Genomic DNA, 19,246 nt, shown 5'->3' on the forward strand with positions numbered 1-19,246 from the left:
ATAATAATAATACATATTATAAATAAAGGATAAGCGGTAGATGATGGATGGATTATTATTATTTTTACTATTATTATTGTTGTTGTTGTTATTGGTCCATTACTATTCTCTCTAACCACAACCAAAACTGGGTGGAGGATTTATTTATGAGAAGGACGCGACACTTGCGTGATGACGTCGTGAAACTCACCTGTACGGTGAGCCCCGCGGACGCCACGCCTGCAGTCCGCACCTGTTTGCAGAAAGACTGGAGGAAGTTCTCAGACCGGAAGAGTCAACACGAACGAGTGAGGCTCGAAGGACTTCGAGACTGGATTGATTTTAAAAACGTGGACGGACGGACGCGGCTAACGGAGCGGAAGTTCACAGGTACGTTAGCTTAGCTGGTTCCTTGTGGACAGGTGAGGCCGCCGGTCACGGTCAGTGTATAGGTGAGGCCGGCTGAAAGTGGGCAGGTGAGGCCGCCGGTCAGTGTATAGGTGAGGCCGCCGGTCACGGTCAGTGTATAGGTGAGGCCGGCTGAAAGTGGGCAGGTGAGGCCGCCGGTCAGTGTATAGGTGAGGCCGCCGGTCAGTGGACAGGTGAGGCCGCCGGTCAGTGTATAGGTGAGGCCGCCGGTCAGTGGACAGGTGAGGCCGCCGGTCAGTGTACAGGTGAGGCCGCCGGTCAGTGGACAGGAAGGAGACGCTGGACAGAAACCGACACGAACGTAAACGTCCTCCGTGGATGAGACGGACACACTTAGGAAATAAAACAAGAGCTAGCCGCTAGCGACAGAGCTTAAAACTTTATTGACACAGCACCTTCCATACAGGAGAGTATGTGAGAATAGCGTGGAAAAAAAGGACGTTTATCAGTAACCATGATATGAAAATGTAATGTCACGATAATCTTGACCAAAATAATTGCGATTCACGATATTAGCCCAATAAATAATCAAAAATATGATTAAACGTCTTTAAAGTGGAACATACTGGTGTCCCTTAAAATTGTGCCAGGAAACTAATATTTGAATCACTGAAACGACACACCTTCTCTGTTTTAGTGACACATCTTAAGGTCTCCCTGCATACATACCGACCAACAAATACATTTGAAGAAATGTCGTCATTGTGTGACTCATCACATGTTACTGCTGTATCTTTAAATCAGGCTCTAATTTCCCACTTCTCTACCATGACAGTGGTGTATGTACAGGTATGTTTTTATCGTGATCCCCAATCATTTTAATCTTGTATCGTTCCATCCTCAATCATACAGCTGGATCCTTTTTAGGTGTAGTTTAAAATATTCCCATCACATGAGTAGGGTTTGTCAAACGGCACTTTGTGGTCTTTGCATGTATTTGTGTTGTTGCTTGGTGGGCGACTGTCACCTGTCCCCACTTTCCTCGTCCTCTCACCTTTCTGGTTCTGCCACACATTCAAGTTTCTACTCGCCTGCCTCCAGTGTGTCGCAACAGTTTCGACTTTTGCATTCCCAACCGGCTGCGTCGTCTTCCACCCGAATCCAGTCGGCGTGTGTTTGATGAAGGACGAGGACCCAGTGCATGTAGACGGACTGCTTGTTGTTGATATGAGATAGTTAAGTTTTTCTCTCCTTGAAGAGAGCTGTGTGTGTCTTTGTGTGGGTGGTTTAAATTCTCTGCAGGGCTGTAGATGCATTATCAATGGATTATTAACGCCATGTAAAAGGAATCTAATATTGGTACAAATGAATCCCTTTCCTCCCACAAAGACATGCAGGATGGGGATAGGTTGATGGATGACTCTAAATGTCCTGTAGGTGTGAATGTGAGTGTGAATGGTTGTTTGTCTCTACATGTCTCCCTGTGATAGACTGGTTACCTGTCCAGGTGAACCCTGCCTTCACCCAATGACAGCTGGGATCGGCTCCAGCCCCCCCCCCCGCGACCCTGAATACAGGATAAACGGTAGACGATGGATGGATGGAGTCCCTCATTGATATTTAAGGGATGGATGCTTGGTCTTAAACTCGCCGTCTACACGAAAACGAACACGAAACGGCCCCGTTTTTTTCTTTTCCACCCTGAGAGCTGGTTTAAAAAAGTGTGTTTTCAGGCAGCGGAAACGCCGGATCCGTACGGCAGGGCGAAACGCACAAGACTTGTGCGTTTACCCACAAAAAACGTCTTCGTATGGACGGCCCCTTAATGTCTGTCAGGGTCGTAAATGTTTGTTAGAGAGGCTTGGTTTCATGCTGGAAGAATTTCAGGTATGTGTCAGTGTGGAAGTAGGCCGTTTATTTGGTTTTGTGGGATGAGGTACTGGATAGAGACGAGTTGTTGGAGACGCGAGTAGCTGTGTGTGTGTGTTTTATATATTATATATATTTTATATATATGTGTGTATATATATGTGTGTGTGTGTGTAATATGTAATTAGGGGTCGACACACCACACATATTCAGCATTTTTATTGTTATCGGTCATTTTTTAAGCTGATTTGCCGCTAAAAGCATTACATTTTAAAATGCCACAACTCTCTTTATTTATTTTAACTTTATAAAACTCCATGGAAGTTTTTTATTTATTTGTTCATTTGTTTAACTTCATAATAATGCTGCTGATAGCCGCCTGCACTTCTTGTGTTCAGGTCATTTTGAAATTTATCTTTAATTTAAGGAATTTAAACAAAGTTTTTGTGTTATTCTAAATTTGGAAACCATTTGTCCCTTTTTTTAAATTTAATTTTAATCATCCAATGAAGCTTACAAGCCTCACATTTCATCGTTGATAGTGTTGAGAGCGAGCCTTGTGACTGAATAGTGTGTGAGTATTGTGTTTAATGTCTTTGGAACATGCAAACAGGCCTGACCTCGGCTCCTGAAGTGGCTTCTCTGTCGGAAAGACTGGACTCGGAGTGATTGCTATTCTACCAGAGGGGCACACCTCTTTGTGAGTGTTTGCTAGAGTAACAGTAGTGGTTGCTTAGCCGTCTCTGTTTCCTTCAGACCTATTAATAATATAGCACTGCTACTCTGAATGACCAGAGGCCAGCTGGCTGAGGATCATCTGTTTTTCTACCACTTATATTCACATTTTATATAATCTACAAACGCCAATCTGCGGTTGAGATATGGCACACCGCCGTTCCTCACGCTTTTTATGCCGCCTCCTGACAAACAAGGTGGGCACATTAACGGCGGAGGGGAAGATGCCATCGCTGTTTGCCACGGTGTCATTTCCTGATCCTGAAACGCAGCAGGGCTCCTGTGTAGGAACCCAGGAAAGTTTCCTCGGAGGCAGGCAGACCTAAAGTGTAGCAAACACCCCGTCAATTATTAACAGCCCAGTGCTCTCATTCCCCCGACGTAACCATAGCACCCAGCAGACTGAAACCCGGCCAACAGCCCTGGACCTGCTGCTGCTGCCTTGTGGGAAAGACTACAAGTTAACAAAGACACACACATACCACTGACAGTGGGAGCAAGTGGACCTCTTTGACTTTATGAACCCATCAGTGAGGGAATAACTGAGGATACATCATCATCGGACGACTCGTCTGTCGGGAGCAAAGGAATGCCACTCGTTACTTCCTCCATTCCAGTTCTAGATCCTAAGTTGAGTGCTGTGGTGTCTTTCTGTGGATTATTCGTGTTTTTTGGGGACTTTGAGACCTGCATCATTGCCTTGAGGTGGTCAGCAGGTGGTTTTCTTGTTTGCAGCAGACTACAGCATCATGAATCTGACGCAGCGAATGAAACTCCTGAAGCACTTTGGCTCCGTGCCCCCGGAGCCTCGGCCACCGCTGCTGGTGGTGCCTGTAAGTGGATAGATGCATTCCAGCCGCGTGGTTAAAATATCCAAATGTGATGACTCATGGTGTGATATGAGCCGGAATGATCATTTCAGCATCGTTTTCATTTTTGTTTGGGGAAAAAACCCTTAAAATGTCAATAGTGTGATTTTTGCAGGGATCTGTACTCGCGGGAAGTTGTTGATCAATCAACTGCTTAAATGGCTGTCAACATACATTATAACTGTCCCTCACTGTCCCCGCTGTCAAACATACTGCAGTAGGTTGTTAAATAAATCAATCATTTTTATTATTTAAAAACATATATATATATCTATAATTTACAAGGAAATGTGTCCATATATTTGCAGCTTTGTGTAAAAAAACAGATTTTACAGCCAGCGTTTGCATTTCAGATGAAATCTGCCTGTTTCTTTCTTTCTTTCTCTGCACCCTTGAATTGCCAACGTCTTGTTTTGGCCGACATTCATCCCTCTAGACTCTCGTTGCTCTGGTGGTTTCAGCTCAGCTCCACCTTGGTGTTTATGACTGGAGAGAGAGGGAGGGAGAGAGAGAGGCTGTGAGAGTGGGCAAAGGTTGGGTGGGGGAGGAGCGCTCCAGGTGGAGGTCTCTCCTAGATGTTTCTTTCTCCTCTCACCTGCTCGGAGAGAAACTCCATTGCCGCTCATATTACAGTTGATTTCTGTCGGGAGGAGGTCGGGTTTCTCCCGGAAGGCAGCCCACGTCCTACGTAACTGGAGTTTCTGTGATTGTTTCTGCTTTTATGGCATCGCCTTATGGAATATAAAGAGCTGTTTCATTTAGCTAACAGTCCCAGTGGGAAATGGAAGTACGGTTCAAAGACCAAGTGGTAAGTGGAGCAGAAGGAAGACAAAGTGTTTAAGGTCTTTAGAGCCGGCAAGGTGAACGGTTAAAGGTGCAGGAGGTCTGAAACCAGGCTCACTTCATCCGTCATGACCTTTGTTCTTAACGTTAAAGTCGATTTGTAGCAGATCTAGATCGGTGGATGAGTTTACATTGTGAAATGATGATTCATGTGACTGATCTTCCGTGCAGACAGCGGTTGCTTTTTAAAATCTCAGCCAATATTTATTGTTACTGATAGCATCTCTGTTTTCTTTCCGTGCCATCGGGCTTGGGGGGGGGGGGGGTGGACATTAAATACAGCCGTAATTAGGATTTTGACAAGTATGTCATCTTCATTGTTCTCAGTTGTTTCTAGAGACCTGTTTGCTCATCGTTTTATTCCGTTATTACATCTGTGAATTCTGCTCCACAGGTTGAAAAATTGTAAATAAGCTGCTGCTGGACTTATTTCATCCTGCACTTGGGTTTTCAACTTGACAGATTTGTGTCAACATTCGGGCTAAACGGTTTTGAAAAGATTTCTAGGACCAATTTGAACCAATATTGCAGTTGCCAATGATCGGACACATTGAAGGGAATGAGTGTTTAGTGATAAGTCTGGTTGGAAATGTGTTTAAAACGCCCCGTGTGACGTGTAGGCAGGACTACAATGTCACAATGACGTTAGTTGTCTACGTTGAGTTGCGAGCTCTGGTTCTTGCTTTGCTCAGCGGCCCACTAACGGTGAGCAACGGTGAAACTACAGCATCAAACATGAATCCCTCCAGGTTTCAGGCCAGTTTACGTTCAGGAAATCCACAGCCAGCTTTTAGCCTGAGCCATCGGCTCGGTTGCTGTGTTGTGTTTTTCTTTTTTTCCTCGCCTCAAGTTCATGATTAACTTGGTCAAACAAATGGTGTGCTGTTCACAGGTCACACTGTACACCTGGATGTCTTATTCAGCCTCATTCACAGAAGAAAGATCGTATTAAAATGCACACATTCTGCCTGTGATGCAATACAAATGCAGTTTCTTAATAACATGTAAGGTAAAGTGATTCCAGTATGTTTTAGTGCCTTTTTAATAGTTTTAAACTTTTGACGATTATAATGTTGATAATGCTATTTATGTTCTTCTGGTGTTAAATCGCTGCCTTGTTACTGGTTGCTGTGTGGAACAAACTCCAACTTGTTTCTATCACTTGACGATGGCGGGAGTCTATTAGCAGCATCTTTAGCTGTTCTCTAGAACTCTAAGAAATGGAGGTCATGGCCAGCCCGGGCTTTAGTTTGGTTTTCACAGCGCTGCTCTGTGAAAATGATAAACACATGAGGCATGACAACACGACAGTGTTGGTCCGGTGAGTAAAAATCAGTGGCTTGGGTCGTTGTTTCTGTAAGATCTTGACATTGAATCACAATGTTTGACGTATGACGAAGCACAGAGGAGGGTTTTATTTAATGGTGTATGTTGATTTATTTTTTCTTTTTTTTTCTGTCCATCTGAAAGAACTAGAGGAACCAATATAGCCCAAAATGTCTTGATATCAACAATAGATAAAAAAGCGGTACCTGTGCCTGTAATATCTCCACTTAATGTGTGCTTCTGATAAGAATTAAATGGAGATAACGACTTCCATGAAGGTATCAACGTCCAGTTTTGGCCTTTCACAGTTGCTGCTTTTGTTCCATGATATATTATCCCATAATTATAATGTATATAATAATAATAATTAAAACAATAATTGCAATACATAATATTGTCGTTTTATGCCATTGACAGGAAGATGATATAAAAGCATCACAAAGAAGATCGAGGCCATGCCCTTATATTGTACGATAGTTGATGGATCAATAAATATTGAGGTCATCATGTAAAACGTTTCCGTTTCCAGTCATTTGACTGTGAACACAGTGAAATGTAGAAGTCTGTTAACAGACAGGCACAATGTGTCACAGTGAGAGGAAATATTTTGATGATTAATAATTAGTGAATCAACAGACGGCTAATTTGCAACAATTTCTTTGTTTTTTAATGCCAAACATTTCCCAGCTGTTTTGTCAAGAAAATCGCGATCCAATGAATCAATCATGAAAGTGACAGTTGGCTGCCGTCCTATTTGCTTCTATACATTGTTTTTCTTTGTGTATGCTTACTGAACAAGCCCCGGGTGTTATGCTGTCAGTACCGCAGGGACACACACACACACACACACGCACACACACACACACGGACACACACACACACACACACACACACACAGGTAGCCCCTCCTCCATACCGGTCTGGCAGGATTGAGGCAGGTGAGAGCACAGAGAACAAGTTGAGTCTCAGTCACACTCTTCCTGCTTGGCTCAGGCTCAGCTGTCCTCCCCGTAACGACCTGCCTTATATATTTGTATTATTATTTGTGATTAAATATTGTCAAACCTCAGTATTCCTCTTGCTAAAGCATTTAAATGTTTATTATTTTTCTCTCCAGAAACCAGGTATGGAGGAGCTAATGATATGGGAGCAACATACAATAACCCTCAACAAAGTAAGTGGTGGTTTTGTTGAATAACTCAATATGTGAAGCGCTTGAGATGATGTGCATTTCAGACGAGGAGGTGTTCAGGGTTGGGACGAAGACGAGCTAAAGTCAAGTTTGAAGTGCAGACCGCTTGTCCGTGTTGCATCGGCGGCGTTGGCGTCTGTGCTGAGCGGCTGCACGAGGAGTGAAAGTAGATGTTGGAGGGGACCTTCGTGTTTTAAAAGCTGGACCGTGCTTCAGACCTCAGTTTCACAGCCAGACTCCGGCAGGAATTCAGAGCGACACACCCTGCTGCACCCCACAGCACCGGCTGCCTCCTTCGCTATCCCGCCTCACACCGGGCGCCGCTGGAATGTGCTTCTCCTCCCTTTATCTCTCCACACATACTCGTTCTCTGCCCGCTCACTTTCCTGCATTCCTTCTCTTCATTTGTGTTGCAGTGTCCTTTCTGCTCATCTAAAAGCTTTTCCTCTCCTCCTCCTCTTTATAATGGCAGGATCCCAAAGTGGGCTTTGGCTTTGCCATTTCAGGAGGCAAGGACAAGCCTCACCCGGACAACGGGGATACAGCTGTGGTGGTGTCGGACGTGCTGCCAAATGGACCGGCCATGGGACGACTGTTGTAAGTCTGACGTGACTGTAGGAGTCGAGATGAAATGGAAAAATGCCTTCCGTAACCCTTTAGGGTCACATCCCGGGTCATATTGTGCATCTAATTGATAATATTTGTGCACAATTATATTTGACCCAAAAACCCATAATCTCTTATTTGATCTGATCTCTTGTTTTGGAGGTTTGCTGACTCGTAGCGTGTTTGCTTGTCCTCCGCAGCAACAAAGACCAAATTGTCATGGTCAACGGCGTGTCTATGGACAACGTCTACTCTACCTACACCATCCAGACCCTCAAGTCATGTGGCAAGACTGCAAACATAGTGAGTATGGGGATCACACCCAGAGACACCTAAATCTACGATGCTCGCCGCCCACTCGTGTCTCTAAATCTCTGCCCCCCCGTGCAGACTGTGAAACGCCCTCGCAAGATCCAGATCCCAGCCACCACCAGACCGTCTCGGGCTGCCTCCCATTCCAACCTGCTGGACCAAGACCCTCCAAGACGAACGCGACGCTACTCTGACGGCAGCGACAACCGGGACCGCTACCGCGCCCGCAGCGCCTCACCTGACCGCAACGGCCACGGGAACACGCTGCCGCTGGTGTCGTCGGGCTACAAGAGGCTGCCGCACCAGGACGTCGTGGAGAAACCCATCAGGGCCACGCTGCTGAAGAAGAAAGTCACAGACGGTAAGACTTCAGAGAACCATGATGTGTTGGTGTGATAACGTCTGACCAGACATTTGTTGCTGCAGAGTACGGACTGAAGCTGGGCAGCCAGATCTTCATCAAGCACATGACGGAAACAGGCCTGGCTGCAAAGGAAGGAACGCTGCAGGAAGGAGACCTCATCCTCAAGGTAAAACCACGCTGTCGTGGCATGGTTTCATAGAAATCTTTTCTTTGTCTGTTCGTGTGAAATTATTCATCTCCTTCGACCAGATCAACGGCATGACTACGGAGAATCTGTCCCTGCTGGAAACCAAGCACCTCGTGGAGAAGAGCCGGGGCAAACTGACCATGACGGTCCTCAGGGACGACCGCAAGTTCCTGGTGAACATCCCCGAGGTGGAGGACAGCGCCGCCAACAGCGAGGAGGACCGCCGCCGAGACAGCAGCTCTGAACTGGAGGGTGAGGGATTTAAACGCAACGAGTAAAAGCAGCTCTGATGACGAAGGAGTCCGCCTTTCTAGGTTCTGACCGCCGTTGTTTTTCTGTTTCCCTCCAGACATTTCAGACCTCGACGCAGATGCACCCGTTCACAGAACGTCTCGCCAACCCACCAGAGAGAAACGGACCCGCAGGTATGTCAGTAGAAGACTTAATAAATAAATCCATGCAATGATTTATTGTAAATACAAAAAAATGAATGAATTAAAATTAATGACAACAATCATAATGAACAATTTATTTTATTTGACTTTAATAACACCATTACTTAACGTCCAAAATGTTCATGCATACAGTTCAGTATATTTTCCTACGGATTTCTCCCTGTCTGTCTGCTAGAACCTTGTCTCACCTCTGGTTTAATTTAGTCTAATAGATGATGTGATGTGTGCAGCGCCAGCAAACGGTGCTGAACACAGTTACTATTGTATTACTGCAAAATGTACGTTTAAGGAATATTTCCACCCCAAAGGATCATTTCAGCATACCAGTTACTCATCCCATGTTACCTTGAATTCCTGACAATCATTTATTTTTTTGTACCCAGAACAAGAGCTGAACCTCCACCGCCCAAGTCTCGGGATCCATCGCCGATGCGCTCCACCTTGACTCGGCCTCCCGTCAGAACCTACGCCCCTCGCAGAGGTCAGCCTGGCCTAGATCTGGTTTACAGTGCGTTACAATAAAAACAGAATACTGATTTGGTTTTCTTTGTTCTTTCTTCAGCTCCGTCTGAGTCTGAATCTGACCGCAGTGCTTCTCCTCCTCCTCCTATCAGGAGAGAGAGTCCGGACATGAGGGATCACTCCAGCAAATACAAGTCAGTTCAACTCCATCACTGTTTAATGGGAAAAGGTTCATCAAACTCTGTGTTTGGGAGTCACATGTGAGCTACATGTTTAGATTTGAGATGCAGGACAGATCGTATCACATTTAATGAAATGTGTTGATTTTCTCCAGAGCCCTGTCAGGTATGTCCACCCTGCCCAACCCCCGGTCGTCTCCTCTAGCCCCCAACTGGACCGCCTCTCGTGCCTCCTCCTCCGCCTCGCGGCCTCGCAAGCCGGTGTCAGAGTCGGACTCTGACCGCAGCGCCTCCCCTCCGCCACGCAGAGAGAGCCCCCGCCCAGACAGCAGATACAAGTACGACAGAGCTCTGTTCAGCTCTGAGCTTTGATCAGCTGGTGAATCCCAATGCTGAGGAGTTTTCTTTCTGCCTCCCCACCAGAGTTCTTCCTGATCTGGCCCACATGGGGCTGAGAGCCTCCCCGATCAACGTTCGCCACGAGCCTCCGAGGAGGGTCAGCTCTCCTCTCAGAGTCCCGCCCCCAGGTCAGTACACACAACCTCCCTCTTTATGGTACACATCCCGGACTTGTCTGACGCCTCTTTGGAAATATTTGCTTTGACTGTTTACAGCAGATCAAATGTCAACAGGCAAAGAAAAGCTGACACGAAAGTGTGTGTGTGTGTGTGTGTGTGTGTGTGTGTGTGTGTGTGTGTGTGTGTGTGTGTGTGTGTGTGTGTGTGTGTGTGTGTGTGTGTGTGTGTGTGTGTGTGTGTGTGTGTGTGTGTGTGTGTGTGTGTGTGTGTGTGTGTGTGTGTGTGTGTGTGTGTGTGTGTGTGTGTGTGTGTGTGTCACTAACGGGAGGCTGTGCAGTTGCTTTGACAGTTTGTTTATCAGATTAAATCCAAAGTGGCAGAAATGAGAGAGGGTATTTTGAGTTTCATCCTCCCAGAACACGACACGTTAGTGGGGTTGTGATCCTGGAGACCTGGCTGAACGGAGATGCTCCAGCTGGTAACTGAAGATCCGTCTCCCAGAGCTGCTGCTGCATCTCCTCCCGGCCAAGTGGTCTTCTGTGGATTTAATCCGATAAACAAACTATACACAGATCCTGTACCTTCAGCGTGATTGACAAGCCCTCGGGCAGCTCTACTTCTTCATCCTCTCGTGTTAAACTGATGTTGAACTGAGCATGTTTAAGTGACTCACTATCGCCTCCCGAGGGACGAGTGGTGTCACAAGACAGGAAGGGCCACTAGCTGGTTAGCACGCTCATTTAAGCAAACATGTCTGCAGCACAAAACATTGCAGTCTTTGAGACGTCAACACCGTCACCTGTTCACCGTCTGTTCATAGTGTTTGTTCCTTTCTGGAATGTTTTAAACTTCTGGCCTTTTTTTTTTTTTTTAAAGCCTCAGACTCTGACTCCGAGTCGGAAACCAGCCTGCCGCCTCCTCAGAGGCAGAGCACCACGTACAGCCAGGACTCCCTCAGCAGATACAGGTACAGATGAAGGTCCGCACACCCCACCCCACCCCACCCTCCCCCGAAAACCCAACAAGAGCTCACGGACTGGGACACTGAGCAGACTGTGCACGCCTGTTTTTATTTACCCCTTTTAAAAACTTGTATTAAGTTCAGTCTTGTGATTTTGATTGATATTTGCTCATTTTGTGCCTCCGGACTCAATTTGCAGCCTTTTTTGATTTTTGCTTGATTTTGTGTTTCAGACTGTGTAACAAGTGTCTTGTTTTGTGTTGACATTTGTTTTTGTTAACCAATGAAATAAAGTGAATTATACTGAACATGTCCCTCTCCTCTATGTGGCTAAATGCTGATTGAACAGAGGACAAGTGTCACTCAACACTATTCAAATCAAATATGGTCAGAGTAGTTCCCAGGTAGCATGTTTTATTCAGCATGTTGTAATAATTTCTAGTGGAGGATCAGGGAATGCTACTAATGCTACCGAGTCATTTTGATCAGTTACCCATCAGAGAGAGAGAGCTTCCCTCAGAGACACTAAGGTGAATATTCAACATTTCAGTCTCATGCTCTCACCAATAATCATCATATTAGCCACAGATCCCCCCCCCCTCTCCAAACGTAACTGAGATTTGTTGTCTTCCTCCTCCCTCACTCCCGCCTCCCTCTCTCTTCTCTTCCAGAGTGCTGCCAGACGTGGCCCTGCGGCCTCCGGTGGAGCCGAGCCGGGTGGAGCCGAGCCGGGTGGAGTCGCCACGACGGAGGGCCCCCAGCACCACCACCAGCATGCCACCTCAGAAAGGTGTGTGTGTATTTAAAGAGTTGTATGCCTTATTTGTGGCTTATATATAGCATATTTCATCAGCTTTCATAACTTAGTATTTCATTAATTGATCTTTACAGCTCCTTCAGACTCCGAGTCAGAGGCCAGTTACGCTTCTGTGCCGCGCCGGGAATCGACAGGCAGCACGAACTCCAACCCGGCCAACAGCCGCTACAGGTGAGGTGATGCTGGAAACGCATGTTTACTTTGTTTAGGTTTCACAATACTTCATTTTCAATACTTCTTGTTCTTGTTTTCTTCTTCTTCATCTTGTTCTTCTCCTCACAGCTTTTTGGTGGCGTCTCCAATTCTTGGAGATTTGTATTTGCACATGACTATTAAACATCCACGATATAGTGTTTGGGTGACATTACCTATGCTTTTAATACATAAGAGCACACGCCTCCAATTTATGATAAAGTGGGATTCTGCACTCTTTGTTAGAAGGTAACATCTGAAGTTAACAGAAATGTTCACAACAGGACATTTGCAGTCCGTGTTCTTGCATACTTAATAAGTAATCTATTTTAAAGTGCCACAGAAAACCCACTGTTGCAGCTGGTAATTTGACATATAATTACTAGTTCATTCTAGTTCCTCACGTTTGTCTTCCAATCAGAGTCCTGCCTGATGTAAAAGCCACTTCAGTCGCCATGAGGCAGGAGCCTCCTCGCCGCGGCCCGTCACCCGCCAGACCTCCTCCGGATGGTCAGTTTGGTCTCCTCCATCACACTCATCCTCTCCTCCTGCTGCCCTCTTACGTTGGTAGAGGACAGAAGGTCAAAGTTAGTCCTGACGAACGCTCTCTGCTTTTAGATTCCTCGGAGTCGGACCAGCTGTCTCAGCTCAGGAGGTCTGGGAGCTCCGAGCGGGGCGAGAGCCACCGCAGGTACAGCAGAGATCGACCTCATGTTGAATTCACTCTACAACTGAACTGGAAATGCTTATTTAAGTTGACTTTGGCTAGTCGGCTGATTTTTGACATGAGCACATGGCATACGTGCTGATTTTTCACATCAAATCTCATTTGAGCTTCAGAGGGGTCAAATTTAAATAAAATACAGTCGAATAAAAACTGGAATTTAAACAAATCGTAACTTGATTGTCGTTGAAGATTAAAAGCATCAGACCTCAGTAAATTCTGAGTACCAATACATCTGTTGTGTTGAAAAGTGGTTTTGAATGCTTTGACAGAAGCCTGCTTATTCTTTTTTTTTTTCCTTGATGAGGAAACCTTCGAACCCTTTTATTTAACCCCTTAGGCATTGATCATGTTTGGGAAAGCAACGTATCATAAAACTCCTCTAAATGTGTTGTGAAGCAAACCTGACAGACCGTTTTCTCCACCTCAGAGTTCCTCGTGCTGCTAACGGAACCGACACACTCAAGTCTGGGATTTCAGTGAAGAGCGACCCACCGACCTACTGTAGGCCCAGGACCAGAACTACTGCCATAACCTGATGACCATTATCAGTAGTGTCAACAGGGGAGTCTCATGCTTTCTGTATCTCTTCTAGCAAAGCCTGCAGAGGAGCCCATCTACTCGCTGCCTCCGGACTCGTACCCGTCACCTAACCCGGGGTGAGTGATGCTCCTGTATTCCTATGCATCTTCACCGTTTTGAGCATCTCAACAGAACACGTTGCTGAATCCTGTCTCTCTCAGGTACAGCTCGGACGTCCATGCCGTGTCGTTTGTGAAAGAGGGCAGCGTGGGTCTGAGGCTCGTGGGCGGCAACGACGTCGGCATATTTGTAGGCGGAGTTCAGCCGAACAGCCCGGCGTACGAGGAGGGAATGAAGGAGGGAGACCAGATCATGCAGGTGAGGAAACGACGCTCGACCTGAGGTTGAACGCACTGCGGCATTCATTCTGAACATTTTAAAACTGAAGAGGTTGTTCATATTTATTCCAGCATCTGGAAAACTCACTCACTTCATGTCACGTTCCTTTTGAGCTGCAGTGGAGACAAAGTTTAATAAAATACAGTTAAATGAATGTTTTTCTCAATGTCATGAAGCGTTTTATTTAGTTCACTGTGAATTATTGATTAAAACTGGTGGGAAAAACTTTATAAGATTGGGTATCGAATGCATTCTGAATAAAGATCAAAACACATCTGTTGTATTGAAAAGTGTAAAATATAAATTAGGAAATCTCTGTAACTTCAAAAGTCTTTTAAAGTTGCAAGGAACTTTGAACTGGTTATGAAAGTCGATGTAATACTGAAGCTACTCGGTTGGACATCAGCTGGATTTGGATTCTTTGAAGTTATTTTTAAAGCTCGTCATCGACCCGATTCCCCGCCAGATTAAAGGGTTTACAGCACGCAGGTTCAGCAGCAACTAAACTCAGCTGGAGTGTCGACCCTGCAGTCAAATGAGAAGGTTTGAAAAGGGAATCTGGCGCTCACAAACACTACCACCTTTGTCCACAGGGGGTGCCACAATCCATACAAAGTGATACTTGTCGTCACTTTAAGTACTACTACTACTACTTAGAATCGACCCTTTTTGTGATTGCGTAAACTGTTTATTGTTTTCTTTTGTTGTTTTTAAATACATAGGATGTAACAAATTATTTTTATTTAAAAGTCTTACTCTTTAGACTTTATTATTGATTTTTCAGGTAAATAAAGTTGATTTTGGTCATTTCACACGAGAAGAGGCAGCCAACTTCCTCCTGAACATCAAGAAAGGAGAGCAGGTTGTAATCTGCACTCAGAACAAGATGGACAGTAAGTTTATCACTGAACCTCCCAGGTGATGATTGTGGCTGAAGCTGCTGTCCATCAGTGACTAAACGAATCTTAATCCTCCCCCTCCTCAGTATATAAGAAGATCATCAAGTCTAACCTGGCAGACAACTTCTACATCCGCACCCACTTCGACCACGAGGCCGAAGGCCCCATCGGTCTGAGCTTCACCAGAGGAGAGGTGTTCCGGGTGGTGGACACGATGCACCGTGGGAAGTTGGGCCACTGGCTGGCCAGCCGCATGGGCAACGACCTGCACGAGATGGATAAAGGCACCATTCCCAACCAGGCCAGGTGGGGAGAGATGGAGGGAAAGGAGATTTAGACGTGTCTGGTTCAGCTCTTACATCTCTCGTTGTCCTGCAGGGCCGAAACGTTGGCCACCATCGAGCAGTCCCAGCGGTTGACCGGAGACAGGCAGGTGTCGGGGCCGAGAGCCGAGTTCTGGAAGCTACGGGGGCTCAGGGGGAACAAAAAGAACGAGAAGAACGTCCGGCGGTCTCGGGACGACCTGCTGCAGCTCACCATTCAGGGCAAATTCCCGGCCTACGAGAGAGTCCTGCTCCGGGAAGGTAGTCGGGTTTTCTTAGTAATATCATTTTTCTGACTCGACTCCAACGAGTCTGAATAGCCCTGAATTTTATCTGTGTCTCCAGCTAATTTCAAACGACCCATCGTCATCATGGGTCCTCTTAACGATATCGCCATGGAGAAGCTGTCCAGAGAGAAGCCTGATGAATACGAAGTGGCAGGTGGGTTTTTTATATTCTCATGAGACTCAAAGGAACTTGTGATCAGACATTATACACATTGTTTTTCTGCTTCTTATGTCATGGTCATAGACATGGTTCCTCGCAGTGGAGGAGGAGACGGCGGCTCCACAGTTATTAAACTGGACACTGTGAGGAGAATAGCAGAGAAGGTGAGCCAGGCTTCAGTTGACCCAAAATCTGTATATTTATTCCCTTTTCCCGTCTCTGCACTGGCCATTATTCTGTCCTTTTCCATCCAAATGATCCAACATGCTTGTTTTGTTTGCCTTCTTGCTCACCCCTTGCATCCTATTCTCTTCTCCTTCTGGGGGGGTTTAGCTCAGGAGGTAGAGCGGGTTGGCTGGTAACCGCAAGATTGCCGGTTCGATCCCCGGCTCCTCCTAGCTGAGTGCCTGGTGTCCCTGAGCAAGACACCTCACCCTAATTGCTCCTGACGAGCTGGCTGTCGCCCTGCGTGGTTGACTCCGCCGTCAGTGTGTGAATGTGTGAGTGAATGTCAGTCATTACTGTAAAGCGCTATATAAATGAGGCCATTTACCATTTATTTCTCCCAGGACAAGCACCCCCTACTGGACATCACTCCCACTGCAGTGGAAAGGCTGAACTACATCCAGTATCACCCGATGGTTCTGTTCCTGGACCCCCACAGCCGTAAGGACGTCAAGGCCATGAGGCAGAGGTACAGCCCCAACTCCAGCAAGAGCTCCAGACGCCTGTACACGCAGGCCCTGAAGCTGAGGAAACACTGCAGCCACCTGTTCGCAGGTAATGAGCCAAGTCTGTCGCTGTCATATGATTCTATGAAGGTGTCTTCTTTATTTCTTTATTCGTCTGGTACCAACTTACAATGAATCAACGTGCTTTTCCCCTGACTTTCCCCTCCAGCACGTATTGACCTGCAGCCCACCTCCAATGTTTGGTACGAGAGCCTGAAGGATAAGATCCGCCACCAGCAGTCCAAACCTGTCTGGGTGTCCGAAGTGAAGGTATATTATATATATTATATAAGAGGTACTTATCCACACACAAATGAGATGATTCATTTTTAAAGATAATTCATGGTTCCAATGAACATAAATAAAATTGATCATGACGTACTTTATGCTCTTAAAATTCATCTTAAACTGTGTTGAGTCTGTGACAAAAGCAAAACATAAAAAAGTGAAGTTGCTTAAATAGAGTTAACTTTTTAATATGTAATTTAATCTTTAATGCAGCTTAATTTAACTTAATTTCAAGGCGTTGGCACCTCTGTTGTCTATCTTACGGTTTGTTTAAAGGCTATCGCTGTCTGTCAAGTTGCAAACTACTGACTCCGTTTTTCACTGTCCAGTTGGAGAGTGGTGGAGAACAGGACTTGGATGCTCTGGACCAAACCCAGTCCGACTACCTCAGCGCTGCCAGCGACCTGGAGGACACCGATGGAGAGGCCTTCACTGACGAGGCCTACACCGACAACGAGGAGCTGGAGGAGGCTTACCCCGGTCAGAACGCCACCGATCTCCCCAGAGGCTCCCGTGTAGCTGGAGCCGCTTTGGCCCGATCGTCCGAGCCCGCCTCCGGACACCACAGCCCCGACCGCGAGTCTCACGGCGACACGTACTCGCTCAGAGAAATCCCCCCGTTGATGCACGTACCGGAGCCCAGGGCTCCCCGCCTGGACGGTTACAGCCCACCCGACAGCGCTGCGGAGGAGGAAGACCCCTCGCATCGCAGTTTCACAGACTCAGATTTCAGTGCTCTTGATCCGGTTACACCCACCACTCCGTCAGACGGACCCCCGGACTTTATTGCCCCGGACCCCTCCACCCGGTTCTCTATGACGGAGCATTCACGTGCCGAGGTGCAGCCCGAGAGCTCGCAACAAGCCAGCCTGTCTGCCATCGAGGAGAAATTACAACAGGTAAATCAAACATTGCTCTTAAAAGACTCTACGTGTGTTTTATGAATCGATAAATAGATCCCGTATGTTTATTTAACTTCAACCCACGTCTTCCGCGGCGTCTCTTCTAGGCTCGCTCTGCAGAGCCACGGGAACCAGCCGAGGAGAAGAAGAGCCCTCAGTTCATCGTGTAAGTCTTCTTGGTGCCGTCTTTGGGTTTCAGGGTGAAGCCGGACCGAGGCTACCTGCTAACTTCCACCCCCTCTGTTCTGCTTTCTGACAGGCTAGCACATCATCACCAAGCGGTCCAGTTCAGACGCACGCAGATCCGAGGCAGCGACAGCTCGGAGGAGGACGAGGACGAGACGGATGACATCGAATGGGGTCCCGCGACAGAACTCTAGGGTTTGCATCGAGGATTTAAACTGGAGGCCACCGGTCTCACGGAGATGCGGGAGATATTTCACTCCTTCAAGATACTCTAATTTTGTACATTTTCGCTGCACAAGCAATGATGAAGATGTTGGTCCTATTCACAAAGGGACAAAGTCAGGATTTACTAACCCCAACCCTTAACACAAGCAAAGATTTAACATCCCAGCAAGTTCTTGCATGAATGTTGAGATCACTTTTTTAAATACCTTAAAATAGTCTTTTGTTACTGCTGCTGTTTTATAACACAAACAAAAATCTAGTTTTATTAGAAATCACACTAAATGAGTTTGTTTTTCATAGAAATATGCAAGAGGAACATTTATGAACTGTTTGGATGCCTGTTTAAGTTTTTCTACATTAAATTGTTTTCCTGATTTTCAAAGAGGGTTTGTTTGATTGATCGCACAAAATGGCAAAACGCCATAAATGTCTCATGCTTTTCCATGTTTGCCAGGAAATCCATAAGTAAAATACCACCCTGATCATTAACCATGACTGATATTTGTGATTGGACAACGAGACCCAGAGTGAAGCTGATTATTACAGTCGCCTACAAGGCCTGATAAAGAGCGGTTTTTATACTTCACAGATGACTGGCTGTGTAAACGGCAGAACAAAACTAGGCAATTTAACATTGAAATAAATACTGGATGAATAAAATAATAAAATGGAATGCAGTTTCATATGTGGCTTCTACATTTTTATCTGATGTCTGATTTATTGGTTGATGCTTTGACGTATATTCTTAAACGTGTAATAAATGATCATAAAGTCACATGGGAAGACGGGGCATCGAAGGGGACCCCAACTCATTATTGACTGCTTTACCTCGGTCTAAAGGTTCACGTTTTTTTTTATATCTTTCATCATCACATGTTGGTGTCTGAATTTAACATCCAAGTTTTCTACATTTTTAGACTTTTTTTTTTTTTTTTACATTGTACAGATTTGCTGGTAATTATTTGCTAATTCTAAAGAGGGGGATTCAACCCCATGGGGGGTTTAGCTGAGGAGGTAGAGCGGGTTGGCTGGCAACCGCAAGATTGCCGGTTCGATCCCCGGCTCCTCCTAGCTGAGTGCCTGGTGTCCCTGAGCAAGACACCTCACCCTAATGTCTCCTGACGAGCTGGCTGTCGCCCTGCGTGGTTGACTCCGCCATCGGTGTGTGAATGTGTGAATGAATGGGTGAATGTCAGTCATTACTGTAAAGTGCTTTGGATAAAAGCGCTATATAAATAAGGACCATTTAAATGAATGATAATTAATTATTAATGAACAGTATCAACAACATAATGGCATGACATTTAAATAAAAATAAATATAAAAGGTTGGGTAACTCTTTTCTCTATGCAGTTCATTTTCTCT

At 45.9% G+C, this 19,246-nt stretch overlaps 1 protein-coding gene across 4 annotated transcripts; it reads left to right on the plus strand.

Moving 5' to 3' along the window:
- Nucleotides 1-231: 231 nt before the first annotated feature.
- On the plus strand, nucleotides 232-18,263 carry tjp3 (tight junction protein 3). Of its 4 annotated transcripts, none has more exons than XM_084010932.1 (30): nucleotides 232-369; nucleotides 7,108-7,164; nucleotides 7,655-7,779; nucleotides 7,989-8,091; nucleotides 8,179-8,461; nucleotides 8,527-8,630; nucleotides 8,714-8,903; nucleotides 9,001-9,076; nucleotides 9,490-9,587; nucleotides 9,669-9,762; nucleotides 9,903-10,085; nucleotides 10,171-10,274; nucleotides 11,142-11,232; nucleotides 11,898-12,016; nucleotides 12,118-12,214; nucleotides 12,657-12,745; nucleotides 12,854-12,926; nucleotides 13,390-13,463; nucleotides 13,555-13,618; nucleotides 13,703-13,859; nucleotides 14,665-14,773; nucleotides 14,866-15,085; nucleotides 15,158-15,363; nucleotides 15,448-15,543; nucleotides 15,634-15,713; nucleotides 16,119-16,329; nucleotides 16,450-16,550; nucleotides 16,898-17,467; nucleotides 17,578-17,636; nucleotides 17,730-18,263. In XM_084010932.1, the coding sequence occupies exons 2-30, from the start codon at nucleotides 7,117-7,119 to the stop codon at nucleotides 17,848-17,850; spliced, it is 3,945 nt and encodes a 1,314-aa protein (XP_083867058.1). In that variant the 5' UTR covers nucleotides 232-369; nucleotides 7,108-7,116; the 3' UTR covers nucleotides 17,851-18,263. The 4 variants fall into 4 exon arrangements, with proteins under 4 accessions (XP_083867058.1, XP_083867057.1, XP_083867059.1 ...); XM_084010931.1 differs by lacking the exon at nucleotides 232-369 and adding an exon at nucleotides 4,457-4,629; XM_084010933.1 differs by lacking the exon at nucleotides 232-369 and adding an exon at nucleotides 6,961-7,000.
- The last annotated feature ends 983 nt before the right edge of the window (nucleotides 18,264-19,246 follow it).

The sequence above is a fragment of the Eutrigla gurnardus genome, assembly GCF_963514095.1.
Source record: "Eutrigla gurnardus genome assembly, chromosome: 6".
Classification (NCBI taxonomy): domain Eukaryota; kingdom Metazoa; phylum Chordata; class Actinopteri; order Perciformes; family Triglidae; genus Eutrigla; species Eutrigla gurnardus.